The sequence below is a fragment of the Protopterus annectens genome, chromosome 4.part1, assembly GCF_019279795.1.
Source record: "Protopterus annectens isolate FY-2018-M chromosome 4.part1, PAN1.0, whole genome shotgun sequence".
In the NCBI taxonomy this organism is placed as follows: Eukaryota; Metazoa; Chordata; order Ceratodontiformes; family Protopteridae; genus Protopterus; species Protopterus annectens.
Genome location: NC_056734.1, coordinates 1,000,949,212 through 1,000,973,048, shown reverse-complemented (window position 1 = coordinate 1,000,973,048; position 23,837 = coordinate 1,000,949,212). Strand labels below are relative to the sequence as shown.

General features: G+C 41.2%; 1 protein-coding gene across 7 annotated transcripts in view; it reads right to left on the bottom strand.

Moving 5' to 3' along the window:
• The window catches only part of RUBCN (rubicon autophagy regulator), a 2,564,006-nt gene that overhangs the window by 409,456 nt on the left and 2,130,713 nt on the right, over positions 1–23,837 (bottom strand). For all 7 annotated transcript variants that reach the window (XM_044070705.1, XM_044070707.1, XM_044070708.1 and 4 more), the window contains one exon: positions 13,317–13,555. In XM_044070705.1, coding sequence (XP_043926640.1) covers positions 13,317–13,555 — 239 coding nt within the window. The remainder of the gene's footprint in view (positions 1–13,316; positions 13,556–23,837) is intronic.

Below are 23,837 nucleotides of genomic sequence, written 5' to 3'. Positions count from 1 at the left end.
AGTTATTCGGGTATAAAAGCATCAGCCGACGCCATCTTCCTCAGTGTTTCTTGCCCCAGATGCCAGGTGCCCTCTTGGTAGGCTAAATTTGGATAAATGCCAAAGTTTCCAAATAGTAGAGAGCAAACACACAAAATAAACATGTATGTACATATATACAAACAAATACACCATAATAGATCCCTCCCAAGCTAGCTGAAGATTGGTAAGCACCCTAGGAGTACCTCAGAGGGGAAGGAGGGTGGGTAATCCTGACTGCAGATGCATTCCTCTCGGACATCTACATTTATGGCAGGTACAAAACTGTACTATGTCCTTCAAGGATGCATCTGCAGTCCTTACAAATGGGTAGAATACCATAGCTAAACTAGGGGAGGAGGAAATGAGAATAGATTATGGTGTAGTCAGGATCCTTTGCAAAACAGCAGTGGCAAAGCCAGCACGGGATCTAGAGTATAGAGGTAAGTTATAATGCTTGGCAAATGTATGCACGGAGGTCCAAGTAGCAGCCTCTATAATGTCCTTGGTAGCCACTCCTCGTAAGAAAGCTGTGGTAGTGGCTGTGGCCCTTGTGGAGTGAGGCCTGATGTTCTCTGGAGTTTTCTTTCCATGGTAGGAGTAACAAAGTCTAATGCAATTTCCTATCCATTTGGAGATTGTCTGTTTAGAAATTGGTCTTCCTTCTTTTCCTGTTGCATAAGCTACCAGAAGCTGGTCAGTTTTTCTATTGTTTTTTGTCCTGTCCAGGTAGTAGCGTAATTGCCTGTGTACATCCAAGGTATGTAAGAGCTTTTTCCCTGTTCTGTGGATTGGGGAAGAATGTAGGAAGGTGGATAGCCTGATTTAAAGAGACTCTGGATACCACCTTAGGCATAAATGTAGGATTTGTTCTCATGGACACTCTATCTTGATGGAAGATCAGGAAGGGTTGTACTGCCATTAATGCTTGTAGTTCAGAGACCCTTCTTGCTGAAGTTATTGCCAGCAGGAAGGCAGTCTTCCAGGATAGGTATTGCAAGTCTGCTGTAGCTGCTGGCTCGAAAGGAGGTAGAGTCAGTTTTTCTAGCACAAAGTTCAAGTCCCATGCTGGCAATGGAGGTTTCCTGGGAGGTTTTACATTTTTAATTCCCCTTAGAAACTGTCTGAGCAGAGTATGCGAGAAGACAGGAGGATCCAAACTGTATTGTGCTGAAATAGCTGATGCATGTATCTTGATGGAGGAATAGGACAGGCCTGTGTGGTAGAGCTCCGCCAAGTACTCCAGGATGTTGGCTATGTTCACCAGTGTCACATCTTGCCCCTTTGCAGCACTACAGATGAGATATCTTTTCCATTTTGCTGCATAATTCTTTCTTGTTGAAGGTCTACGAGCCTCCAGGATTATGTCCTTAACCCTTTGGGATAAATTTGGGTTAATTTCTGTCATGTAATGTTCCAGGCTGTTAGCTGCAGAGTTTTTAGGTTTGGATGCAGAATGTTGTAGTTGTTCTGTGTCAGCAGTAATGGGATCAGGGGCAATTTCCATATTTGTTCCCGGGACATGCTCCTCAGCAGTGGGTACCAATGTTGCCTTGGCCAGTCTGGGGCTATCAGAATGATCCTCGGACGTTCCTCTTTGATCTTGAGAAGCACCTTGTGCATCAAAGGAAGTGGTGGGAATGCGTATGCTGTCAGGCTTTTCCAACTGAAGGATAGGGAGTCCACCCTCCAAGCAAGTGGGTGGTAAGTCCTTGTGCAGAATTTCTTCAACTGGTGATTGTATGGGGATGCAAACAAGTCTATTTGTGGGAATCCCCATTCTCTTGTGATGGCTTTGAAGATGTCCGGATGCAGCATCCATTCGTGGGCATCTGTTGTAGTTCTGCTTAATATGTCTGCTAGAATGTTTTCCTTCCTTGGTACATAAATTGCCTGTAACTGAAGGTTGTAGCTCAGGGCCACATCCCATAGGTCTAGTGCCAGCCGGCATAGGGGGTAAGAGTGTGTGCCTCCCTGTTTGTTGATGTACCACATAACTGTGGTGTTGTCTGTCCTTATCAACAGCTGGCCTTCGTGGAGAAGAGGTCTGAATGCCTGGATTGCCAATTTTACTGCCATCATTTCTTTTAGATTTATGTGTAGATGCAGTTGGTCTTGAGTCCATAGGCCTTGAATGCACTTGTCCATCATGTGTGCCCCCCAACCGAGGTCTGAGGCATCTGTTGTGATAGTTTGTCTTGGTTGACTTTTGCAGAAGGGCAGTCCTGTGTTTGATTGACAGGCCTGAGCCCACCATAAGAACTCTTGCTTCAGGCATGGGATCATTGGAATTTTGGTTTCCAGGCTGTGCTTGTGCTGAGACCACAAATTCTTTAGGTACCACTGTAGCTTTCTCATATGAAGCCTGGCATGAGGGACCAGAATTATGCAGGATGCCATGAAGCCTAGAGCTTGTAGCACTTTTCTTGCAGTTAGATGGCTCTGCTTTGTTAATGCCAAGAAATAGAGAGGAAGTTGCTCTTTCTTTTCTGCAGTTAGAAATGCCATTTGTTTTGATGTGTCCAGTTCTGCACCCAGAAAGGTTATTATTTGGGATGGAATCAGCCTTGACTTTTTTGTATTGACTGTGTATCCCAGGGCTTGTAGCAGGTAGATGACTCTTTGTAAGTCTTCTGTTAATTTGTTTTTGTTGTCCGCTTGTATCAGGCAGTCGTCCAGGTAGGGATAGATTTGAATTCTGCAATGAGCGATTACTGATGCCAGGCATTTCGTGAACACTCTGGGCGCAGTAGATAAGCCAAAGGGCAATGCTGAGAATTGATAATGCTCTGATCCTGCAAGAAATCTGAGGTATCTTCTGCAAATTGGTCTTATGGGGACGTGCAGGTATGCCTCCTTGAGATCTAGAGTTACCAGCCAAGACTCCTTGCCCAGCATGGGAAGAAGCTGCTGTAGGGTCAGCATTTTGAATTTTGGAACAATGAGGAATGTGTTTAGAGCGGACAGATCTAGAATAGGCCTCCATTTGTTTTCTTTTCTTGGTACCAGGAAGAGCCTGGAGTAAAATCCCTTCCCTTGCTCCATAAATGGTACCTTTTCCACAGCACGCATTCTTACTAATTGAGATATTTGCTTCAGAGCTTCTGCCCTTTGAGAAGGTGGCAGGTTTGGCATTCCTCTCTTTCCTGGTAGTGTATGGAAATGGAACCTGTAACCTTTGTCTATAGTCTTCAAAATCCATTTTTCTCTTGTATGCAGTGCCAGTTTCTTGAAAATAATGTTAGCTTTCCGCCTAAGGGTGCTTCTAGTTGTTCCCTGGTAGGCGGTGCCACCGCCAAGTCACTGTGATTGAGTTGTTGTAGTGGTGGTGGCTGTATCCGTGCCTCGTTGGTTGTTACCCTGCCACTGGCGACCCCTGTAGGCACCCCTGGATTGGTTTCTGCCTCTAGAGCGCCTATTCCTGCCTCTCTGTGCCTTAGAGGAGTCCGGAAAGGACCAATTCTTGGAGGGCCAATTCCTGCTAAACCTTGGAGGCTGAACTTGTAAGAAATCTTTTACTGTTTGCACAGATTTTGCTTTCTCTTCCATCTTTTTCAGAACCTGCTGCGCAGGGGCACCAAATAAATTGACCTTGTCCATAGGTGCATCCAAAAGTTTAGATTTGACATGGTCTGGTAATGCCTGCTCTTTCAACCATGCATGCCTCCTGATAACTGTGCCAGTCATGGCTGATCTAAAGGAAGCCTCCAGTGCGTCATAGCCACATTTTAAAGAATGGTTACTAACCTGCTGTATGTTATGTAACATTTCTTTAACATACTTTTTATCTAAAAATTCTTCAGAGGACAGCTTTTTAGTCAACTGGTCAAGCATAAACTCTTGATATTGAATCATATGAAATTGGCAGTTCAAAGCTCTAGCTGACAAAGTAGCAGAGGTGTAAACTTTTTTACCCCATCTCTCTAAGGACCTGGATTCCCTGTCAGAGGGGAGGGGGTTTTTAGAAGAAGTAGCTGCTACAGCTTTAGGGCCCTGGGAGATAGTCTCTGGATCTGCAAAAGGGGCCTTATATAAATGGTGATGAGTGTCCGGGACCCTGTAGTACCTATCTGGTTTAGCAGGAGCCGGAGGTAAAGTATCAGGAGTAGTGCAAGCATCATTAAATGCATCATCAACAACAGATAGAACTGGAGGAATAGCTAAAGGCCTATGCTGTGGTAAGTGTAGAAAGGTCCTAAGCCTTTTTCTGGAGTCTGAGAAATCTTGACCCTGCCACTGAAATTGTTCCCTCATAGCATGCAAGGTTTCCCCAAAGGAAAATTCCTCAGGAGGAGAGGCTGAAGGAATGGACTCCTCAGCATCAGAGTCTTCGTAAGGAGAATAAGAAGCCTCAGGAGGGTCTGAATGTTCTGAATCATCAGAAGAATCATCTGTGGCTACTGGCTCAGGGGGCTCTGCTCTAGGCCTCTTTTCTGGAGGAGGGAGAGAGGCCCTGTCCGGATGTGGCTGGGATCCACGAATTAAAGTGATGAGATCCTGTGCCAAAGAAAGCATATGGGAGCTGGTGCTGGGCCTGTGAGAGGGGGGCTTGGCAGGCACAGGTTTGGAAGTTTTGGCTGCTTTAGCCCTGGCAAAGGCCTTAATAGACATAGCTGGAGGAGGCCTAGCAGCTTCACGTGCAGGGGTAGAAATATCTAGTGGAATGGTGTCTGATAAATCTTGTGAAATCGCAACAGAAGGCTGGATTTCAGAAGCCGTTTCTACCAGTGTAGAAGAGGCCTCGGTAGAAGGCAAGTTATCGGCTGAAGAAAGAACCGCCTGCTCGGTTTCGGCCGAAACCGAGACACTCGTGGATTGCTTAACCGCGGTTTCAGCCGAAACCGCAGACCGCGAGTGTCGGTCCTTTTCTTTGCGCTTTTTGGTTATTTGTGTAGTCGGAGGATCCGACGGCATAATGTAGGCAAAATCGGAGCCGAAAATCTGTTCAGCAAAGTCCGAGCGACGTTTAAGCGTCCACTGGTTAAAAGAAGCACAGGCTAGACAAGCTGCTACGTCGTGGTCTGGGCCTAAACAATGTATGCAATAGGAGTGGAAATCTTTATGAGGTATTTGTTTCCCACAAGATAAACAGTTATTAACTTTCTCTGACATCGGCTGAGGCAAGAAAGAGTCCCCAACGGGGTACTTAGCTTTATAGAAGTCTTCGAAGTAGTATTCGGTAGTAGTAATCTCTGGATCTGACCGACCGGCACTTGCGAACAGCTTCTGCTTCGGGCGCCACACGGCAAGAAAGACTGAGGAAGATGGCGTCGGCTGATGCCTTTATACCCGAATAACTGCCGCAATGACGTCGGATGAAGTGCGACACCAGCCGAAGCCAGACCCAGACTTTGGAATCCGGCCGACCGAAGGGCTGCCTGACGACAGGACAACCCATTTGTAAGGACTGCAGATGCATCCTTGAAGGACATCTCCACAGTACCCCTTCAAATAAGGTAAACCTCAATCACCTCATTTTAAGGGAAGAATCAACTTATCCCACCTACTTACTGTCCTCCTCTTCTCCCAAATACATTCCTTCGGTTCTTAATCCTCATCTACAACTCCTCCTTAGGTTGATACAAGTATGTCTGACCAGTATACAAGACAAAAAGGATTAAACATTTTCCATGACCTTGTCATAATATCCATATCAGTAATGAGGAGATTGAAGGTTCTCCGTTTTTATATTACCTTTTGCTTAATTTCTTCCACTACATCCTTAGCTGCCATAAGAGAATACAATCCATACACCTAAATACCTCAGCTTAAGTCCCCATAAACATGGGTACTGCTATATCAGTTTAAGTGTGGGTAACACAGTTCACTACAATAACCTTTGTTTTAGCTTTACTTGCTTTATATCCAGAAAAGACCTGAAAATGTCTCAAAACATTACACAACACCAAAAATGTCCTTTTCTGGATTTATGAAATACACATCAACAGTATCTGCACATAAATCTAGCATTTCTTGAGTACCTTCTTGAGTTATACACCTGAATTAGAGAAACATTTTTTTGTCAGTGTCTCTAAATATAAAGCAAACAGTGTGGAAAGATAACTGGTTCCTCTGTTCAAACACTGCTTGTCAGAGAGGAACCCTTCCACTGTAATGATTGCCTCTGACCCTTCATATATTCTCCTTACTCACGCTTATTTCCTGTGAAAGAATGCAAACGCTAACATTGCTCTACTCAAAAAAATCCCAGTTGACTCTACTGAATGCTTTCTCTGCCTCAACATCTACAAACAATAGCAGTGTTTTCCTACACTCTGCTTCCCTATGGATCATTATTGTTCTATCAATTATGTCAAATGTTTCTCTAACCTGTACAAAACCACACTGGTTCATATTTATCAACTTTAGTAACATTTTTGCCATTCTCTTAGCTAGTATTATCAGCTTAAGCACTTTACAATCATAGTTTAAAATTCAAATGGTTCTATACAAAGTTGGATCTGAAGAGTCTTTACCCTCTTTGGGTAATGCAGTCACCACAGCTTTTTCCAAGATGCTGTTACTACTTCTAAAATACTTTTGCACAAAAATATTGTTAAACAAAACCTTTTTAAGATCTTCATCGCTTTCCTCCCTCCTAACTTCCAAATTTCTACAAGAATGCTGACTGTTCCTGGAGACTTTCCTGTGATCTCATCTAGTCCCATCATAGCTATTAATTGCTGAGCTTCCTCTTACTCTACCCTTGGCAGAATTAAATCTTCCAAAAATATTTCCATTTGTTTCTGTTCTTGGTTTTCCAGTTCTTCTGCTTTACACATATTTTCATAACATTTCCATAAGATCTTAGCTTGTTTCCTTCACACAGGCTCCCTAAACTTGTCTACAGCTCTTTCTACTTCTGCTGCATGTATCCTTGTGCTAAAGGTTTATTATGCACTATAGAATTATCAAAATAGTTGTTTAACAGAGCCCTTCTAAATTCATGCATATTACTTTAACATTGTCTTATTTTCCCTTTAGCACTATGCAGTTGCTTGTCTTCTTTTTCTGTGAGGTCTTTAAGATTCACCTTCAGTAATACTTTAACCCCTCTAAATAATTAATATTGCTTCTTTCTCTTATTAAAAGTATTTTCTGTTTAGACAAAACTTAAAACTCATTCCAGAACTGGTCTTTCACTTAACACTTACCTTTCCCTTTCTCTTTCCCTATACTCTTATCAATCCCAGATAATGAAGGCAATCTCTAAATTGCAGTCCAATACTCCTTAGCTTTATCCCATTTTATTAAATTTTCCTCAAGAAATATTTGCTCCAGCCCACTCTTGCCCATTTTCCATGTTCTTACTTGCAGACATCCTTGTTGTTAAAATCTTGTTTTTTCATTCTTGTGTTGGCTTGATTTGAATATTTTCTCTTACTTTAAGACTGTAGTACTCTGTATGGTTGTTACTATTCTCCTTAAAGACATGCATCTAAAATCATAGTCTGTCTATTGTTTCAACCACACCCCCTCCATTTCATAATCATCCTCTTCCACTTTGAATTACAACCTTACACTTAATTTATGTAAATGACTCTTAACTATGTAGCTTTAAAGCATCCCCTCATCTTGTTCTTTGGGGGAAATCAGTGTATCCCACTCGACTATTGCTATCTTCCCCTCCTAAATAAACTTACTCAACTCTTTATTGCCATCCTCAACACCTCTTCTGGTCGATAAAAATGTGGCTGACTTGTATACAAGAGTAAACGACTACATAATCTTGATACTTGTATCTCACAAGAGCTACCAGATTCTTAATTTTTTTATTAGATTCTGTTCAGTCTCCTCCATATATCCTTAGTTGCCATTAAATAATCCTTTTTAATCCAAGGGGATGCTTGTGCTATTAGACTGCAGGACTGCAGCCCCCCAGCTGTAAAATGAAGAAAACAGAATTGTAAACTAATTAGATGCGAATCCCGGAACCGCGCATGTGTGCTCGGTGGACTGCCTTTTAACCAGTCCGGATTATGAAGAGAAGGCATCAGTGTACAGATGCCTAGAAGTCTATGTGGTTTGTAAACTCACAAACTGGAAGGAGACTGGACTACAACGTCTACAGTCACTTATGTGGATGGATAGCAACTGACTGGCTCCCGGGAAGGAATTTGTATTAGGCGCTTTCGCTGCAAGGGCATTGGGTTCAAAAGCTGCTGCAAGGGAATATACAGGTGTGTGTGTGTGTGTGTGTGTGTGTGTGTGTGTGTGTGTGTGTGTGTGTGTGTGTGTGAAATGCTCCAGTTAAATATACTTGGTGGCTAGAGTTACTCAGGCTCAAACTCTGTACCTTGGGTACAGGTAGCAAGAGCCTGAATTCCCTATCCACCACCACTTGTGAAAACTGTTCAGATTTTTGCCCCATATTTTTGTTTGATTCTGTTCCTCATACAATCTGTGGTTTTCTGGATTTCTGTAATCAGTGAAGGATTAAATTCACTAAATAATGACAGGCATTTGAATTTCAGACTTCATATTCTTCAGAAAATACCTGGTAACAAAACCTTTTATTCTAGTAATTTTCTAAGTTTATTTGAAAATTGTCCCTATTTTTGGGGCTGTATTCCCCTATTATTGGCGTTGTCCAGGATTTTTTGTGCCAAGAGGTTAAGAGCTATGGTGAGAACTGAATTCACTGAATATGTTTGAGGGCTGTATTCCCCCATTATTGGCTTTGTCCAGGTGTTTTGTGCTAAGACGTTGAGAGCTATGGTGAGAACTGAATTCACTAAATGATAGCCATTTAAGTTTCACTCTTCCTTTCTTTCAAGAAACAGCTGATTTGGCATAGTGGTATGTTGCTCTGACTGTAGTGCACAGGATCCTGGGTTCAAGACTTGGCAGTGAAATGCATGGTGATAACACAATTTATTATAGCAACTTTCCAAGATTATACAAACAATGTTTAAAATATGTCCCTGGTTTTTGGGCTTTTGTCCCCCCTTCAATAAATTTTGGCTTTTTCCAGATTTCTTGTGCTGCAAAGTTGAGAGATACAGTTGAGTGTCAAGTGGATTTTACAAGGAGCTAAGAGCTTCAGGGGAAGAGAAGTTTATGCTGCTTATGCTGAGTCTGCTTGCATTTTAATAGCATAACAGGCTGAATACCTGCTTTTGATGCAGAAGGCTGTGGATTCTACTCCCACAGTATTTAGATGCATTGCTGTACTGTGTTATACTTTTAAAAGGGGTGGATGCTGCAGTCCTGAGAATGTCCTCTTTGGTGGAGATACCCAGCAACTATGAACCCGTTATCAGTTTGACATCCATTCCCTACTGCAATATTACTAGCTTATCATTTTTTAATGTAACATAGGCAATTTATTTGTAGATGAAACAATGAAATATAAAGTTGTTTGCTAGCAGCAATCTCTTCATTAGTTACAGATCTCTTTAATGTGGAATTATTTACATGACTTTTACTTCTGAATAGATTGTACATATTTACGGATACTAGTGGATTGTAGAAGATTGAGTAGATTTTTATTTGGAAATGTTCTGAATTAGCCAGTTTTGTCATTATTGGTGCATGCATTTTGTTACACTGTTTACTGGAAAAATGTTCAAAACAATAAATTTAAAACGCCGTCTAACAACTGTACTGTATCATACAGGGAATATAATTTAATACAGTCAGGAAGGTGTTTATTATTATCTGCCTTAATGCCTTAGCTGCCCACGTAGCACAATATCCTTCTCATTACTTTGTATTTAAGGCCATAGAGGCAGTCTGTCAGACCACAAGAGGAGGTGATGTTCATAATCGCACAGAGCCAAGGGAAACATGCTGGATAATTAATTTAAGAGCAAACAGATCACCAGGCTTGAATACTATAGTGCCATTAAAACCTGCACTTAAGAATAGAAAGAATATGATTAGCAAGTTTACTTGAATGTTGTTTCATTCATATAATGTATTCACATCCATAGCTATTAGTTTTCCCATATACAATCCTATAGTAAAGAGAAGCACTGCCCCTTTAATTACAATGAAGGAAATTATACCTCTCTGCTAGCTGGCCTCCTTTTGGTTTGCAACAAGGGCATGTCAGAGAATTAAATGAGGAATGGCTGTGATGCCTTATAAATACAAAAGCTGAACAATCCTTTTTATACGATCTGAGGAAGGCTTATTTGCCAAAAGCGCTTATCAGAAGACTGAGGACTGCTTATTTTATGTTATATTCTTTTTATTAAAGTTTTGATTTTACTATTAAGTTTTATTGCTGTGGTGGACATCAGGAGTTTTTAGTAGACAATTTAAAAGTAGGCCTTTTACATGCCACAGGTGGAAGAGCATGTTCTATAGTCACCCATTTCCAAGGGTATGCCTATTCATTACAGACAGACTGCTATACTACTTCATGCCTCCGGCTCATCTAACCCATTAGTGAACACAGTGCTGCATTTGGTAGTCTTCACAGAAGTCACGTGAAACAACCTAAAATGGTGCAAGATTCCTTCCTAGAAGCATCACATCATCTTCAGAATGTCTTCACAGAATCTCCTGGGTTACAGATCCTTGCATGTACAGTTTTGTCCAAGAATGCTCTGCACTGTTTTCACTAAAGAGCAGCAGCTAGCTTTATTTCATCTCTGTCTAAGTTTGTTAACTATTTCCCATTTTCTGTTTCTAACTGATTTCTATTTTCAGGGAGCTCAAGTCAAACCTATTGTAGCCAATTATAGGTAAAATAATTGTCATTCTTCATCCAGTCATATGCCATTTTATTACATGCTCCACCCCTCAGCCCAAACCCAGGCGGATCAACTACTGCTGTGGACAAGATGTGTTCAGGGGAAAGGCTGCCACATTAGTGTGAAAACTGCCAGGCCTATGAAGAAAGTACAGTTGTGTGCACTTACCATAAATGTAGATGTTTGAGTGTATTCACTGTTACAGTCATTACATTTGGGTTATCTGCCTTTAGGAAGCCCTCAGCCGGCCTGAATACCAGAGTCTTGGATTCTTGCGTCGAATGCTGTCCCTTCTTCCATGACATCAGGTCATCAGGGGTATAAAACATGCAGCCGACGCCATTACATCAGTTTTTCTTGCCCCCACAAAGGGAAGCAATTATATGTTATGTTACACCTTCATCAAAAAGGAAATACACCAGAAAGCTTAAAACAAGAAGCAAAGGTAGAGCCAAGAGAAGCCTGGGGGCTGGAGGGAGGGTAATCAGGACTGCAACAGTGAATACACTCGAACATCTACATTTATGGTAAGTGTACACAAAGTACAGTTGTGTACCTACCGTAAATGTAGATGTACGAGTGTATTCACTGTTGCAATCATTACTCTTGGGTTATCCTGCTGGCAGGCTACCCGCAGTCGGCCAGAATTCCAAAGTCTAGGTCCAGCGTCGGTTGCTGTTGCCTCTTCCCTGACGTCAGTGCACCAGGTGTATAAAAGATGCAGCCAACGCCATTTTCTTCAGTCTTTCTTGCCGTGCGGTAAATGGGGGATTCCGACTGAGGCAGGCAGAAGTGGTGAGAGTTCGGATTTCCATCATACTGCTTGTTGTCTGTCAGAAAGATAGCTTAGGAACCAGGAGAGGGAAGTCTTTGATAGGTTTAGTGAGGCAAGAGTATTAAGGAGTTTCTATATAATTCTTGGCTCTCTCATTCCTTTTATAAAGAAAATCAACACAGTACCATTACTGAAGTTAAACGCCCCTTCAGGACAGTCAACAGGGTTTTGGATATTCAGAAGTCTTAGTTCGGCAGTCACAGAATCATGCGAAACACTGCACTATTGGTAAAGCAAAGAATCGGTCCAAGTATAGCATACCTCTCACTCTTTTTTTTTCTGGTTACAGTTCTCCTAGGCAAAGTGCAATTATACCTAGGAAGTCTCCCTTCAGACCTCTCAACTACCCCTATTTTGGAAGACTTCTAGTTTTCAGGCCTGATTTAATATGTCTCTATTTCTGTAGGTACATCTCAATTTTAAGCTTGATTTACCCCTTCACACAACTTCTGAATCCCCCTCATCACATGTGATTTTTGAAGCTGTGTTTTACATAGAAAATGACACTATGTGACCAATACAATAGTGTCAACAATAACTTAAAGACATTTATACTTATACACTTATACATTTCCCCTTTTCAGAAAAAAAAAAACTAAATAACCTTGTGTGGTAGAATTTGGTCGCAAATCATTGACTAGGTCTTTCCACCATTAATGCCCTACAGTGGTTTTACTTCAGAGTAGTAAGTAACTGCCAATATGGATTTAGAGTGTGTGTGTGTGTGTGTGTGTGTGTGTGTGTGTGGGTGTGCCTGTACATCCGCACATGTGTTTGTGTCTGTACATGCGCGCGCGCGCGTGTGAGAGAGAGAGAGAGAGAGTCTGCGCGCACGTTTTAGTACAAGCTCCAACCTTTCTCTGCCTGAACCTGTTAACCCTTTCTTGTTTTTTGTTTCTAAGCATTCTCTACCTTCTGGGAGTTCAGGACAAAGTAATTTATTTACTTATTTTTATTTAACATTTGTTTACTGGGAAATTCCAACTTGGAATGAGGTAATTTTCAGCGGAGGCCCAGGGAGAAATCTCCAGACGTATGGCATTACAACATGGGAGGAAACCGGAGCACCCAGAGAAAACCCACATGAATGCAGGGAGGAGATGCAGACTGCACACAAAAGGCACCCCAGCCAAGAATCGAACCCGAGAACCTCTTGCTGTGAGGTGACAATGTAAACTGCTGTACCACTGCGCCGCCCATACAATTATGGCTAGAAATAACAGCCATCCCTCACTAAACCGCATTCCACTACATTATAATATATAAATACAAAATAAGAACATACACACACATACAGGAAACAAACCATGAAATATTTAAATGGAATTATAGCAATCAATTTTCTTGAAGGCAATTAGAGTATATGTTCGAATGACAGAGCCTATGATACAATGTAAAAAATAAAAATAAAAAGTTCAGTTCAGGTAAAAAATCCATCTAAATATAGCTATTCTTCTGATTCCAGTGATGCTGAAGACAAACAAAAGACAGGGTCATTATCAATGTGCATCTGCCAAAAGGTTGCCCTGTACCTAACAGTATTGTATCAAGGCAGCTCATTCATTATTATCATGTACAGTGTTAACAGGCATTCATATTCTGATCATGAAGTCTGACATGCAAATTATATCCATACAATAAGGTTCTAATGTACAGATGTATTAATCAGCTGTTTTCATACTCTGACATCAAAGCACAACAAAACAATAACAGCAAGTATGAACATTTTTACAAAGGAAGGAGTCATTAGTTCTTCTTACCCGAACTTGTTCCAGTGCCTTTACTTTCCTGTACAGGGCTGAGTTGATGTCTTGAACATTAAAGAGGGGATCATTCCAAATCTTGTTCAACAGGTCCTTGGAGAAATTACTGATATAGTAGCGGCTGAAGTCCCATTTGCGAAGGATTCTGCTTGGGACAGGGGACAAAGCATTTTCATGGCAGCACTGACAGAAATACTTGCCAACATACTCACAATATCGTAACCTCTTTATATAATCTAAAGAAAAAAAAGACAGGATGAGTTTACTGGAAGGACAGGGAACAAGAGCAAAATAGAATAACACAATTAAATTACTGACAGACTAGAAAAGGCTCAATCTACCCAAGCACACAACTTCAGAAATTGGTAAACAAGAAATATTAAGCAGCCTGCTGTGATAAAATGATGACTGTTACTGTGGCACTAACTCAAAGCATCAGCTTCTGTGCTCTGTCATATATAAAACACATATTTGTTTACTGCAGTACAGCTTACTGCACATGGCAGTAGTGGGTACTGCAGGCCAGATCTGAGTTCACTTAACAGCAGGCTACAAGTATCTTAAGGTGCTAAGGGCAAGTTTGTTAGTCTAAGAATGAAGTTGACAGGTTTTATAAAGGTAAAACAGTTTCAACTGTCCTACAGAAAAGTAATTAACAATTAAGGCCACATGGCACATTTTTTAAAAATATTTCCTATCTATTTTACTGATAATACTCTGTTACAAAGACAAAAATATTTCCTCTGGATACACAATCAGATGTCAAATGTTATCCATTTTCATATTCTGTCTGTCGCATTACTTTCCTGACATGATATGCTCAGATGTCAAAAGCATGATGAAAATGTGATGCTACATCTGGGTAAATGAAACAAACATTTCTTAATAAATTTTTTTAATAACAGAGCAATAGCAAGCTAAGTTCTGCTTCAAAGTATGATTTCAATACCCAACAGTGTTAGGACAAGATGCAAAAGAATGACCTGTCCCTCCCAATACTGTGAATGTCGATGTCTTAGTACGTCTGTCATGCCACAGTCATCAATGCAAGCAGAATTACAGTGAAATATCCCAGCAAAATAGATGCAGCAAGAACAAATACTTTCCGATGATGCTTTCAGTACAACTGAGGCTACATCCAGAACAATTACATATATTAATATGTTAACCAGGGAGACTGGTAGATTGCAGATGACCCTTTTCAGTCATGGTCTGGGTCAGTGGAAATAGTGTGCAAATAAACATATATGATTGACTGAGCATCAAGAACACTCCAGAAAAACAGATGTACTTCAAAAAGACTATGCTTTCCAGAAAAAGTAACCAGTGGAAAACATGTCTCACTCTCTGACAGAATCGTATGTCCTTATTAGTGAAGTTGGTTACACAGCAGCATGAATGATACCACTGCTTATAACATTTGCTTTCAAATCCTATCTCTGTTGAAAAACATCTGCAAAACAGTTTACGGCTGCAACAGGTACACATAATGTGAACTACTGAAGCATCAAAAAAAGGACATCAGGGCATTAAGGTTTTGCACCTGCATTTAATTAGTCCATTTGTTCCACGGGGCAGGAGCCACGCATTTCCAGGCTAAAAGAGCCCCCATGGCCCATTCATTCCTGATAGGCAGTCTAATTGGTTCCCTGCAGTGTTGGGTGGTAAGGAGTGGGTTAGTTTGCTGGTAACTTACCCATAAAAATTCAAAGTTGCTATCAAAAACTTTCTTAACAGTTCTTGGATCTGTCACTGCAATCACCCTCCATGATGGTCTTCTTAGTCTCATATCCTCCTCCTGAACCTGTCTCAGTAACCACCCTCCTTGCATGTATCTTACTTCTCAAATCCTCTCTACCACCCACACCCCCTTGTTCCTCTTGTCTACTCGCTGTCTGAATTTCTATTCCTCCCCTACTTCACAACTGACATAAATCCTCTTCTCTCCCCTCCCTGAATTTCTACAAAAGTAAACTCTTTCTCCATTCATGTGTCTTTATGAGTCCCTCACACACTTTTAATCAGTTCTACACCTACAGGGACTCCACTGCTCGATTTTAGTTATTTATGACTGCTTACAATTTCTAATATAGTCTGTATACCTCTTTTGATTACTTATTGTGTCTTTAATTTACTACATAATTTAGAGTATACTATCTTTAGATAATTCTTTTTATCTTCTGAACCATTATATTTTTTATACTACATGTTTGTAATCACTAGTGGAGCTTTTCTCCCCAGGCCTCTGCTGAAAAAGGGCTCCTGTTCAATCGGACTAACCTGGTCAACAAATGTCAAATAAATAAATACATACATACATAAAATAAAATAAATAAAACAGAGCCCATAGTCCATTCATTCCTGACAGGCAGCATAATTTGTCCATTGGTTCTCCTGCAGTGTTGGGTGGTAAGAAGTGAGTTAGTTTGCTGGTCCTCTAGCATAGCCTACCTATCCCTTTGCAGCTACCCCTCTTATTGTGGTGGCTCTCTGAGCTCTACTGTGCGATGCCTGCCACTGGAATCATGTCTCCACACAGTGACTTCTCCAGTGTGTACATTTTACGCAACGGCAGCTCATGCTGAATAGATGAAAACTCCAGTTGTGCAACAAATAATCCCTCTAAATATAATCCAAGTGGCAAACAAAGCCACTTACCAAACCATCAGGATGGGCAAGCCAGCAATGGCTGCTCACTCCCATCCTTCTGTGTCCAGCTGTTGTAGCTACTGAGCCACTAATAAAACTTGGGCCATCTGGGTCACAGTCATTACTTTATCTTTCTATGCCACACAGCCAGGATTCTCAGGGTGATCTTGATGTGCTTGAGAAACTGCCTCCTACTGTCACTGCACTATCAACTGTTAATGTATCTGTAAGTATTAACTGAGTACAAGTCAGTTAAAAGTTCTCATTAATGTATCTTACTTGGTGGTGGTGTTGCGCTATACAAAGTGCAAAAATTACTGCTAGTTCTGGAAGAGTCGATGGGGCTGTGCGAATTCTTGAGTATTGATGTTCAAGATGGCTCGGCTATGGTGATCTATGGTGCACTACAGGAGAATTCAATGCAGCTCATTTTGCAAGAACTGAAAATTACAACTACACTGTCAGACTTTGTGAAGCAAATAGATAATGGTGATGAAAACACAACCAATACTGGGCAAATTCTCCACATCTTATTTGTTGGTCTGTGACTTACTTTGCAACTGCTTGGTAGCTAGTTGGTGACTTATTTTGATTTATATTTTATTTTTTTACCTCTGATTTTCTACTATTATAAAAATGTGTGACTGCGGCTGTGTGCTACACGAGCTAAATGAGGAATTAACCCCGCACATAAGGCAGCTGTTTAATCTCAGCCTTACCACAGGATACGTGCCCAAGGAGTGGCGTACGGCAACTGTGGTCCCACTCCACAAAGGCGGCGCCTCTACGGACCCTGGTAATTACCGCCCCATAAGCTTAACAAGTCTAGTCTGCAAAGCTATGGAGAGGATCATAATGGAGCTCATAAACAAAGATATAGGGGACTTGCAGACATTGGATCCGACCCAGTTTGGCTTTGTCAAGGGAAGATCATGCCTTTTGAACTTGGTCGACTTCTTCGAAACAGTCACCAAGGCCATTGATGAGGGAAAGGCAGTCCATACAGCCTACCTTGACCTTGCAAGGCTTTGACACAATACCCCACTCGGGTATTGTAGAAAAACTTACCAGCTTAAATGTAAACCCATATGTCACAAGATGGGTTGCAAACTGGCTTAAGGACAGAACCCACAGGGTTAGAGTTGCTGGCACTGTGTCAGACTCCAAGCCGGTCACAAGTGGTGTCCCACAGGGCTCGGTCCTTGGCCCCCTATTGTTTGGCATCTACTTCTCAGAAGTACAGGCCAGTATGGGAGGACTTTGGCTGACAAAGTTTGCAGACGACTGCAAACTGGGCGCCATAGTGGAAAGTGCACTGGACACGGATATCCTTCAGAAGGGACTCACGGAAACAGATAGCTGGTGCCAGAGCCATGGCCTGAAGTTAAATGCCAAAAAATGTATAGTCATACCCTTCGGGAAAAACAAGGTAACCCCAAGCTACCATATAGGTGGCAATCCACTAAGCACAGAAGAGGTTATCAGGGACCTGGGGACCCAGGTTGACAGTGGCCTTTCTTTTGACACTCACATTGCTAAAGTGGTTAGAAAGACCTTCTACATTGCCCACCTGATCATGAAGGGATTCACATCCAGATCTAGTGAGGTCATTGTTCCCTGTACTCTTCACTTATCAGACCAATGATCGAGTACAATGCCCCATTCGGGATGTATCTCACCCGACATCTGCAGCAATTGGAGAGACCCCAAAAGTTCCTCACCAAAAGGATAAAGAGACTCCAAAATCTGTCATATGCTGCCAGATTGAAGAAACTCCAGCTCTATTCAGTCGCATACCGCCTGCTCAGAGGTGACATGTGCCTGACATACAAGGCCATGTCCAACCCGGAATTAATGGACATGCTCCACCTCAAAAAATCCAAATCCACCAAAACCACTAGAGCAAGCGACTTAAACCTTAGCACGGATATAAATAGGATGTGCTGGAGGGATAGATTTATCACTCAGAGACTCCCTATGCTGTGGAATAAAATCCCGGTCCATGTGAGGCAGAGCACCTCGCTGACTCTGTTCAAGAGAAATCTAGACCTGTGGATGGGAGATCGCAGGTTTACCCCGGGAATCATCTATGTGTCACTGCTGGACAGAGGCACAACAAACTAATGGGCACAGTATTTTTTCATATAAGGGGTGGCGTAAGCCACAAAAATTTGGGCTAGGCTTATAAATGCCTTAGGGCAGATAGCCTAGTATAAACCTATGAACCTATGAATGACAAAGGACATACATCATTTTAATGAGACTGGGTTAACTGGTATGGTAGACCAGACCGAGCACTTAGGATTATAGGAGATTACTAGGCTAATGGCCCTGGGGCCCTTACAAGAATGGTCAAGAGTTTATCCCCAAAAAGAAACCTCAGTCAGCACCTGTTGCCTCTGTCATTGAGGGAAAAAGGTGGAACCCCTGGGAGAAATCTGTGGTTTCCCATCCACTCATCAAGGTTGCGCTTGAAGAGGGTCAGCGAGGTGCTCTGTTTGATGTGTATAGGAAGTCTATTCCAGAGATGGGGCAGCTTCTGGGAGACAAACCTTTCACTCCAAGCAGGTTTTATTGATGTTACAGATTCAGGCCTTTTCAGTGGGTAGTATGTGAGGAGTTAGACTTACGGATGATATGGAGCACCTGTAGTACGGCAGGGTCCAAGATTAGCTTGTAGACGAGACACAGATCACCCTCCCACAGATCACTTTATGAATTACTTCCCAACAAGGTTAGCTCAGTGTACTTAATTTAATATGTATTTGAAATAATGTTTGTGTGATTTACTTTCACAATTTGATTTAAATTACTGTTTTAATTGTGAATTCTCTTGTCACTGATTTTGACTTTTTTCTTTTAAAATTCTTGAATTTTTTTGTAGCGGAGAATGGATTCTTCACACCATTAATGATTTGCTGATCTTACCCACTGTACTAAAACATTGTCTAAATATAAAGGTAACACTGAATCACATTGGAGACTTGTGTTCCTTATGTCAAAAACTTTGCTTAATATTACTAACAGTAAATAAAGGCTTACTGAAGATGATTGCACTAGTGCAATTAGCACAACTTGAAAAACTGTTGTTGCATACAATGATGACAGAGCTGGTGAAATAAATATTAGGCAAAGTGCAAACAGAATATATTTATGAAAGAAAGTGCCCTCTACCAGTAAAAATCACAAAACCTCTATTAAACATGATACTACTGATGACAACTTTGGAATCTGAGATGCACATACTTAGCAATCTGAAGAGTCAGAGCATGTAGAAAAAAATAATAAGAAAGGGAAAAGTTCACAACAGAGAAGAAGAAAAATATTATTCTCTGCAATGCAAAGAAAATATATATTAACATGGATGCTGCTTTCTTATGTAACACACAGATTACAGGGAATGACAACATTGTTCAATCACAAAACATGCAGTCTACAGAAAATTATATCAGTTTGTAATAGAGAAAGTAGAAACATAGATGCAGGGAATGGGCTAAAAGGAAGAAATCCAAAATGAATTTAGAAGAATTAAAGAACATTACTGTACGAAAAAACAAGAGAAACACTGAAAATGACAACATGGATCAGGCTGTGGAAATACAGAAGCAGCTATATGAGAATTGTTTCCTTGCAAATTAATGAGTGGTGAAAATAATGGCATTGATAAGACAAAGTGATGATCAATTTTTGTAACAACTGAAATTGTAGACCAACTCAGTTTGAAATTGGAGATTCCTTAGATCTAGTCAGAAATGATATACTACCAAATGAAGATTAAATTATTAAAAGAAACAGATACTCACATTTTCAGAGAAGGTAATGAACACTGAATAGTGTTAAGCTTGACAACAGCAAAAATACAGGATGTGAGTTGGGCCTTATAATGCCTTAATGTAAGGAAGTATGGAACTGTTTTTATTCATGTCGGTTCAAATGATCTCATCATCAAGGACTCCCTGACTGTTAGTGGGCAACCTATAGCCCTCTTAGATAACACACACCACATAAAGAAAGGAAAGTCAGATCAACATGATTGAAAATATTTTTGAGTAAATTTCTATATGAAAAAATGTTACATTTTAAAAAGTGGAACTGTGTAGAACATCCAAGCCTAATTTTGGTCACAAGTGTATTCAGGCAGGATGGAACTCATGTATCAAAAAAAGGGAAGAGAATATTTGCAGCAGATATATTTCAGTATTTCGCAAACATAGGGCAGAATTTTTGCCAAGTCAGAAATTTAACAACTCACAGATAGCAAAATTTGATTTACCTGTTTTTAATCAGAAAATTTGCTGTGTTCACACAAGATTGATGCTGTTATTGTTTGTGAAACATGGTTAACATTATCACTGTATAAATGTTTTTACTGTAACAGAGATACTAAGAAAAATCAGAGGATGTGTTATGATAGTATTTACACAGGTAAACATTTGCAATGTCGGGACCAGCTACAGCGAGTTCCAAAATATGAAAACTGAGCTGCCAAAATATCGGACTTACATACAGCAAGTCCGAGATGCCATTTCTCGGAATATTCTCTTTTCTCTGAGTTATGTCACTCTTGGAGTTGATATAAATAAATTTGGAGGGGTACAAAAAAATGTTTTAAGGGAGAAGAGCGATTTTCCAGATTTGGTCTTCTGTGTTTTTAGTCTTTTTTTCGGGCTGAAGGTAATTGGCATTTCAAGTGCCAACATTTTAATAGGGAGCCAATTAAAGACTGTTATGTTCGTAATGAAGGAGGTGTTGTTTTAATATGCAAGTCTGTAGGCCTGAATACACCCTCAGAAGCCGGTGCCTGCACAGCAACTCTGGACCCATCCAAGGTAGAGACATCCGTGGGTTCCACAGTTGAAGTATCTCGCGACATACCGGACTCCGAATGGGTCTCAGTAGAGGCCTGCGAATCAGAAGTAGCTGGTATCAGGGGCTGCGAAAGTGCCTCACTGAGTACCGGCGAACTGGCGACTGGCTTAGAAGAAGCATCATTGGCAATTTTGGACCTCGACGGCCTGTCTCTGTCTTTATCTATGCATTTTTTCGGAATCCCAGTAGTCGGATGGGTAATCAACCGAGAACCGAAATAATGAGATGCAAAAATATAACAAAGACGGATACTGCACTGATTAAATAAAGCACAAAACCGACAGTAAGGTACGTCGTGGTCAGGGCCTAGGCAAGGAATACAGTATGAATGAAAATCTTTATGAGGTATTTGCTTTCCACAAGTAATGTAATTATTAACTTTTACTGACATCGGAAAGGAGCAAGAAAAGTTTCCCCAACGGGGTACTTAGCTTTAAGTTGAAGACTTCAGAGTTGAAACTCGAAAACAAAAATTTCAGGAGCAGGCCGACCAGCACTTGCGAACGGCTTCTGCTTCGGGCACCGCACGGCAAGAAAGACTGATGTAATGGCGTCGGCTGCATGTTTTATACCCCTGATGACCTGACGTCATGGAAGAAGGGACAGCAACCGACGCAGGACCCAAGACTTTGTTAATCAGGCCGACTGAGGGCAACCTGCCAGCAGATTACCCTAATGTAATGACTGCAACAGTGAAACATGAAGAACATCTGATAGTGCGTGTAGCCTGCTTTAAAGAGTAGGTATCTTCTGCAAGATTCCTGATCGGGATGTGCAGGTATGCTTCTTTTAAATCTAGTGTTGCCAACCAGGTATCTTTGCCTAGCATAGGAAGTAATTGGTGAAGAGTCAGTATCTTGAATTTTTGAAACTCCAAAAAGGTGTCTAGAGTAGACAGGTCCAGGATAGGATGCCATGAACTGTCTTTTCTGGGTACCAGGAAAAGTCTAGAGTAGAAACCTTGTCCCTTTTCCTCTTCTGGTACCAGTTGAATAGCCCCCATGCTTAAGAGAGAAAGTACTTGTTTTTGCGCCTCTGCCCACTGATTTGGGGGTGTTCCAGCCACCCGCTTGGTGTTGGCAATGTGTGGAAGTGAAATCTGTATCCCTGGGACACTATTTAAAACCCATTTGTCCTGGGTAATGAGTTCACAGTTCTTTGCATGAAGAGCAATCTTTCCCCCCAAAGGGGCAATCAGTTGATAAGTGCTTGGAAATTTTAAAAGGAAGCCATTGAGACAGTTTGCCATGGGGGGGGGGGGGAGTCTTTTTACTCCCAGATTTGGAAGTGGAGGCCCCCCACTGCTTAGTCTTGTGTGTCCCCTGGGACTGAAACCTGGGGGTTTTGCTGTGTCTGGGTTTGGCTTGGGAAGACCTTGAAGGGGCTGGAAAGGACCAATTCTTAGAGGGCCATTGCCTACTAAATCTAGGAGGCTGAACTTGTAAGAAATTTTTAACAGTTTGCATAGATTTAGCTTTATCTTCCATCTTTTTAAGAACTTCCTCAGCCTTGTTGCCAAACAGGCGGTCCTGATTTAAGAGAGCATCCAACAATTTAGCTTTAAGATGATCAGGCAAAGATTGCTCCTTAAGCCAAGCATGCCTTCTGAGCACAGACCCAGTAACAGCGGCCCTGCAAGAGGCCTCTAATGAACCAAAACCACATTGCAAAGTATGTTTTCCAACTTGTTCAGCAGAATGCATTAAATCCTGCAATTCTTTATTTTCCACACAGTCAGGAATCAACATCATTTTCTGTTTAAGCAATCCAATAACATGTTGCTGATACTTTAACATATGAAACTGGCAGTTTAAAGCCCTAATGGCCAAGGTTGCAGAAGTGTAAACCTTCTTACCCCATCTATCCAGCGCCCTGGAGTCTCTATCAGAAGGGGTAGGATTTTTAGCTGTGAAATATTCTCTGAATCTGCAACAGGATTTTAAAAAAGGAACTTATGTGACTCAGGGACCCGGTAGTATCTGTCTGGTTTTCTGGGAGCAGGAGGCAAGGAATCAGGGGCCAAACTAGATTCTGAAAAAGCATCATCAACAATGTCTAGTAAAGGAGGAATAGCTAAAGGCCTATGCTGAGGTAGGAGTAAGAAATCCCTAAGCCTCTTTTTTGAATCAGAAAAATCCTGGCTTTCCCAGTGGAAATGCTCCCTTAGAGTATGTAAGGTTTCCCCAAAAGAAAAATCCTCTGGAGGCGAAGCAGAGGGAATGGAGTCCTCTGCATCAGAATCCTCATAAATAGATTAGGGCAAATCCAGATCATCATAAGAATCAGAAAAAACAAATGATGTTCCAATACTTCATTACTGCAGTAGCCTAAGTTATTTGGGTCCTAACTCTACTCATAGACCACCAACTTTACAAACCTGAAGGGTGCCTTCCACATGCTCTGTCTGGTGCTAAAGAGGTGCCCCACATAAATGGAAATAACAAGACAAAATACTAAGAACATTATTGCCCCAGAAGGGTGTCAAGAGCCCTGAACGGAACAATACTAGGTAACATTACCAAAAGGCAAACTATATATGCAAGGGTATCAAAAACTTAAAGGTGATTTCACTTGTAATGTGGTCCAAATGGCCCACCTAGAACTTTTTCTGTACATAAGGGCTTTTTCCCCTTCACTCAATTTATTTATATTTCGTTCCCTGCCATACCAACATGGAATGTCAATGTTCGACTCTGAGGAGTTTAACAAGCTTCTGGATTCCCTGTAGTCCTATTCCACATTCCGCATTCTGACATAATTCTTCCTGGCTTCCTATTATTCACACTTGCTGCTGCTTTTTCCACTATCCCCCTTAATCATTTCCATTACCTCAATAATGGTGCAATCATCTGATGCTTTCCACTTTCTTGTAACAGCTTTTTAATCTACTATCATAATCAAAGTGATCAGTTGCTTTGCACTTCCCTTCACAGTTCAGTTGTCAGATCCCAGTTCAAGAAACAAACTATTATTTTTCTATTAATTTTCCCCCATAAAGAT